Source organism: Camelus dromedarius, chromosome 12, assembly GCF_036321535.1.
Source record: "Camelus dromedarius isolate mCamDro1 chromosome 12, mCamDro1.pat, whole genome shotgun sequence".
In the NCBI taxonomy this organism is placed as follows: Eukaryota; Metazoa; Chordata; class Mammalia; order Artiodactyla; family Camelidae; genus Camelus; species Camelus dromedarius.
In genome coordinates, this window is record NC_087447.1 from 60,375,478 (window position 1) to 60,381,902 (window position 6,425).

Genomic DNA, 6,425 nt, shown 5'->3' on the forward strand with positions numbered 1-6,425 from the left:
TACTCACTCTCAAGGGTTTGTGATCACGCCTGAAAAATAAGGCATACATAGAAATAATGACAACACAGAGACAATTGTGCTAAGTGTCACAAAGGAGTAAAGAAAGAGTCTGAGAATCCAGAAGAGAGAGCTGAGCTGAATCAGTGATCAAAGCAGGTTTGAGAGAGAAAATCTCTCACTGGAAGCTGGTTCAGTTGAAATATTGATGGGATTATTGTGGAATAACAAGAATCAGTAACAGTTATAAATTGCAAGGCATCATACCAGGGGTTATACATACATTGTAGGGTTTAAATATTACAGGCAACCTTTCTAAGTTACAGATTTCTAATTCATTAAATTAGGATAATGATTTTGAACCACCTCCTGCATTTGTTGGGTGGACAAATAGGCATGTGAATGTGCTTTGGAAATGACAGAGAACAAAACAAACAGAAACCTACATGGTTGTTCTGAAGAGGATGGGCAACAAGAAACACTGGAATTCTAAGTAGGTAAAGATGATAGAAAACTTACGATGTTAAGAAATAACTTAAAGGTACACTATTGAGGCTGAAAACCAAATAACTGAGAAAGAAAAGCCTAAATTTTAGGGTGAAGCCATTGAGAAATATGAAGAGTGTTTCAAAGGAGACAGTCCATTCGTGACAGTAAAAATTGAGACCACGTGAAACAAACTGAAGTGGATAAATTATAAGAGAAGCTGCATAACGGAAGGACAGACATAGACATAGTATTTAAAACTTGTGAAAGCACTTGAGCTGAGCCTTAAGCAATAAGAAAATCGTGTTTAATATGGAACCTCTATGTAATCTGCGTTTTGCCAGACAACTTAAGTGTACTATACATTGAAGTGACTAATAGCAATGTAAACTAGGCATTTGTAGTCTCATTTTCAAAATGATTTTTAAATGTGTTAAAAACAGTAACTTAAGTTACCGCCCCAATTTTCTGCAAGGTAAACCCAAGATGCACTCTCTTCTTTCCTTTGTATCACAAAATGGATATAGAGTATCTTAGAATGTCTTATAGATAGTGATGGGCACATTAAAATCAAGCAAATGGATGTAATAAATTATTAGCTCCAAGGGGAAAATAATTTAAGAAAGGAAATGTAATCATAGAATAATATTTGGTTCAATTATGAATAATATTTAAATGCTAAAAGCATGAGGTGGGGAGGGTATAGCTCAGTGGTAGAGCATGTGTTTAGCATGCACGAGTCCTGGAGGTTCAGTCCCCAGTATCTCCATTAAAAAATAATAAAAATCTTAGGTGTGGATTTGACCCCAAATATACTATTATACTGAAAAGATGGAAGAAAGAAAAGGGAAGTTGTAAGAGAGCTTCAATCATTGCTTATATATGAGGAGCTCCAGAGATAAACTTGATGAATAGAGAGAGAGTGATGTTTGCCTGTTATTTAGAAATTGGAGGCCAATACCAGAATAAATAGCCAACAGAGTTACAGTGGCTGACTTGGGGGCAGGCAGTGTACAATTTACAGATCGGATATTATCAATAAACTGTAAAGCATCCCAATAAGGTGACATTGTTTTTCCTATTTCCCTGATGAAGAAACAGACGTGTTAGGAGTGTTAGCGGTAACTTTCTCAAGCTCTTGTAGCTCGTAAGTAGCAGAGCTGGCCAAGCGTCTGACTCCAAAGTGCGATGTTAATTAAGGATGATGATGATGATGATGATGATGATGACGACGACAGTGACAATAGTAGGAACACTGAGATATCTTTCTATTTCAGACCCGGACTTTTTTCAAGATTACATTAAGCCGTACTTAGAACAAGCAAGCCGGATCTGGCCGTGGCTCGTCGGGGCAGCCCTGGTGGGGTCTGTCCTCACGGCTGTGCTGGGCGGACTCACTCGCCGTTTATGTCGTCGAAAGAGAAAGCAGCTTCCTGAAGAAAAGGAGCCACTTCTCATGGAAAAGGAGGATTACCACAGCCTGCTGTACCAGAGCCATTTATAAAAGGACCAGGCAATGGAGTAGGGTCAAAAAGCCTGACCTCGCTTTAACGCAAGTGATGTTCAAGGCCCCAGGGGTGGTCCCAGCAGACATCCTTGGCCTTCCTCTGGGAAGACCATTCTCAGAATTTTAATCTAGTACAGAGTGTGCCCTTCCTCCAACTCAGGTAGAAGCCCCTATGCTCGCTTTGCTATATTTTGATCATTCCCTGAACAGTTTCCCTCAAGCCCATATTTCCAGGGAAAGGGTGCCATTTGGTAATGAGTAGCTGCTAGCTGTAGCTGAAAAAATCAGAATGATTCCAGCTCTTTCCTGCCATAGTTCTGACTGTACATTTGAAGGTCACTGAAAACAGAGGCCCGTCCCTGCAGCAAGTTCCACTAAGTGCCTGTCTCAAGATGTGCTCGTTAAATATGTTGACGGTGGCGATAATAATCCTATTAAGAATTTTTTTTAATCTCCTAGAAAACCGTATCAGAGAATGTTTAAAATGCTACAAAACATTTGAAGTGTAGAGAACAACTGTGTGAATATCAGCCTGTCTGTAGTTCTAGTAAAATAACTTATTTCTGTTTTTCCTGGCTGTTAAGACCTTAAATTGGTATGTCTAGATAATCTTGCTACTTGAATTTTTAGGTCTAGTTGGATTTCTAAAAATAGTTGAATTGATATTCCATTTGTATTATGGCAATGTAGAGCATTAAAAATTAGGACCAGGGGGTGGAAGTTATAGGGGATCCATTTTGGTGCAATGAAAGGAAAAACTGTCCAATACTCAGAGCTTTCCAACACTTGGACATCCATGGAAGATAATAAGTGGCTGCCACTGGAATTCTTCACATACAGGTTGGATGGCTAATTTGACTTGCATTCTATAAAGAGAATTTAAGTAGTCAGTCTATAGTCATACCTATTTAAATTGTCTCGGGGCTTGTAACAACGCCCTACTCAGAAGCAACGCCAAACGTGCTCTATAAAAAGTCTCTGTGAGCCTGCCACAGTATTTCAGTGTGTTTCGCCAGATTCCAAACTCCTCCCTCTCACCCAAACTCAACTGCTCTGTCCTGGTATCCCCAGTCTCTTTAGTTCCTTTATGTCTAGTTCGTATTTATCTGCTCAGTGTTTCCGAATACATACCTCAGTTTGACCACCTGACTTCTATTTCTACCCTCCTTTCTAAACAATGTCTTTTCACTCTCTCATAATGGCCATGCTTTTAAGACAGGTTTGTTCAACCCAAGCTCCCAGAAGCCTGCCTGGGTCTGGCAACTAAACCTCCACATCTCTGGGATGATATTTAAGAGGAAATCCACTGACCTGTATGGTACACTTCAACTAAAATATCCAGTAATTCCTATAAGGCCTGGAGTGTAGTGTTCAGATTGTTTATGAATGCAGCTAGAAATGATCCACGTGAAAAAGTTTGAGCTCCTAAAAATGCCTTTATCTAGAAAAGACCTAAAATCAAGACCAAGTAATCTTAAATGATTACATTTTGCTTAGTCCCAGTTTGAATTTCAAAGAAAAGTAAACATCACCCTATTGTATGCATTGGTCGAGTGATTTTGGCTAACTGTCATCTGGGACAAATGAGAATTTGCAATTCTTGTTGAAGTCATGTCATCAACTCTCAGAGATTACTAATAGCTAATAAACTCAGTTACAGGGCAACATTCATCTTCCAACCCCTTTTAGTGATCAGACATCAGTTGCTGGCTTATCTAATTTCTGATCCTAGAGGGAAAAAGTCAGGCAAGGGATGGGGAGCAGCATGTTCATTGACAAAGAGGAGGTCTGTGGAATCAGAGGGCAAATACTAGAGATTATATCCTCCACTTGATACATAACCAGAAATACAAGATTTAAAATAATTTAGCAATGGCATTTGAGGACTGGATTCAATTTAGTTGGGAGTAGGAACTAGTAAAACTGAGAGCAAGGAGTGGGAAAAGAAATTTGGATAAGTCTGAAAAGGATTCTGGAGAAGCAGTAACGGTGATTGTGGTTGCCTTTAATCTGATCTCAGAATGTAAACAGTTACTTAGGTTTTTTTTTTTTCTTGTTTGAAGTTACAGTTTCAGTCCAGATGGTATTTATTTTATTTTATTTTATTTTTATTGAAATGTAGTTGATTTACTATGTTAGTTTCAGGTGTACAGCAAAGCTATTCAGTTATACACACACATACATATTTTTTTTCCAGATTCTTTTCCATTATAGCTTATTACAAGAAATTGAATATAGTTCCCTGTGCTACACAGTAGATCCTTGTTGTTTATCTATTTCATAGATAGTAGTATCTGTTAATCCCAAACTCTGATTTATCCCTCCCCTGCCCTTTCCCTTTTGGTAACCATAGTTTGTTTCCTATGTCCTGGAGTCCAGGTGATATTTTAAATCATTTCTACAAAGCATCAGGAACAAAAGTCTACCCAGGGGATCTGTAGAAAGTCATCCTCTTCCTTATCACAAGGCAATTCCTCCCTTTATCGCTTAACTTCAACACAGAATAACATTTTGTTTCTCCAGAGGCTCAAGTCATCCACTTGTGTGGCGGCAATATCTGTGATAAGACCACCACCACGCTGGTTCCATGCTTTTCTCAATAAGGTGCCAAAATTGCATGGATGATATTTCAAGATACTTGGCAGTTTCATTAAATTCTAATGAACATTATATTCTGTGGCATTGTTTTATAGTGTGAATTTTATCAATTGCTGTTTTCCGCTCTGCTCTGTTTCCATTGCTACATTGTTAAGTCACATTTTGTTACAGAGAAAAAAATAAGCTGCTGCCGCTCTTTTTGTTCCTCTTTCTGTTTTATTTTATTTTTAAAGAGTATTTTTAGCACCCGACCTTTCCAACAAGTCAATTCTATAATTCTCCATCTGTAGAAATAAATATGTGATGGGTACAAGTCATTTCAACCAGTGTCTCTAGCAGGCTGACAACTGGCACTGATTGTGAGTGTTTTTAAATAGCCTTTTCCTTGTTTATATGGGCTTTCATCTGTAGGAACAGTTTTCTTTGTCATCATCAAAAAAGGCCTCACTGGGGCCACCTATTGTGAGCTTGTGCTATTTTGAAGGGCACGTCAGTAGAACAAAAGTCCACTCACCTTCTGATTAGACTCTTTCTGAAAGCTGCTAAAATGCATTTTTTTTTCTTTTTTAACTTTATGTTGCTGATTTTCAAAAGCATTTGCCAGTTTGTACAATATAATGAATATAAAATTGCCTTCGGAGGTCTTAAGGGCTTTCAAATCCTTCAGCTATTTTAAACTATATAGGAATACTTTAAGAATGTTCTTTTAAATAGAAGCCTTATTAAAACTCGATATAGCCCATGTGTTACCTAATTGTTTTATGAGTTCCTTTAATAGCAGTGTAAGAATTTATTCTTGTAACTTCATGTTAATCTACCAATTCTTGCACATCTCATACTCATTATTATGGTGATTTCTAATTCCTTATTTAAAAATAAAAGCAAAGATGTTAAATGTAGTGAGTGATTATGATGTTCTAAGAACTGTGCTAAACATTTCATATATGTTAATTGATCTTTAATCTTCGTGTTATCAGTATAAGTGTTATTCGTGTTTTTAAATGAGGAGACTGTGGCTTGAATGGGAGCTGGACCTTGTCTATTCTCAGCTGTTCTGTAGTTTAGGTAATTTAGCTGGGATTTGAATCCAGTGCTTCCTACATGATTCATGATTATCAATGTCATTGTTTTTCAATTATGTTGAGATGTCGTATCTTAAACTTGTTACTGAACATTTAGGTTTCATCTAGCTTTTAAATTATTTTTAGTGCTGTAACGAATATCTTCGTGCACTTGGCATCTGATTTCATTTGAATTATTTTCCAGGAGTAGAACCTCTGGGTCAAAGCAGATGAATATTTGCGTGGCTTTTGTAACGAATTGCCACAGTGCTTTTGAGAAGGGTTGCGTAGATTTAAAAATGCAGAGATGGAGTCCACAAATAAGAGATCCAAAGGAAAGCAGAAGAAGATGTGCAGGTAGAGAGCCTAGAAGGAGGAGGAAGGGGTGCAGTTCCCTCCGAGAGGAACTCAAGGCCTTAACTGCTGTTTGAAGTACTGCTTCCTTTCATAAATCTTCATTGAAAAAGGTTGCTGCCCTATGGCCTAACTCAAATCAAGAAATTCAGAGCAGCTGAAGAGAGATAAAGGTAGCTATAAAATCACAAAACAGAATTCTTCCTTAGCAGTTGTGACAACGTTAGTTCATTAGTGTTCTTGTTATTCTACTGTTTTGCCAGTTTATTAAGGTATAAAGTCCTTTGGTACAGATAGAAATATAGATACAGCTATATATACAATTACAGACGCAGGTTTTATATATATATATATATATATATGTGTGTGTGTGTGTGTGTGTGTGTGTGTGTGTGTATATGCAGGTGCAGATGTATGTAAAT

At 37.6% G+C, this 6,425-nt stretch overlaps 1 protein-coding gene across 1 annotated transcript in view; it reads left to right on the forward strand.

Moving 5' to 3' along the window:
* The window catches only part of TYR (tyrosinase), a 66,781-nt gene extending 64,664 nt beyond the window's left edge, over positions 1-2,117 (forward strand). The window contains 3 exon segments of the mRNA XM_010979466.3: positions 1,761-1,946; positions 1,949-2,008; positions 2,011-2,117. Coding sequence (XP_010977768.2) covers positions 1,761-1,946; positions 1,949-2,008; positions 2,011-2,117 — 353 coding nt within the window.
* Positions 2,118-6,425: the final 4,308 nt, after the last annotated feature.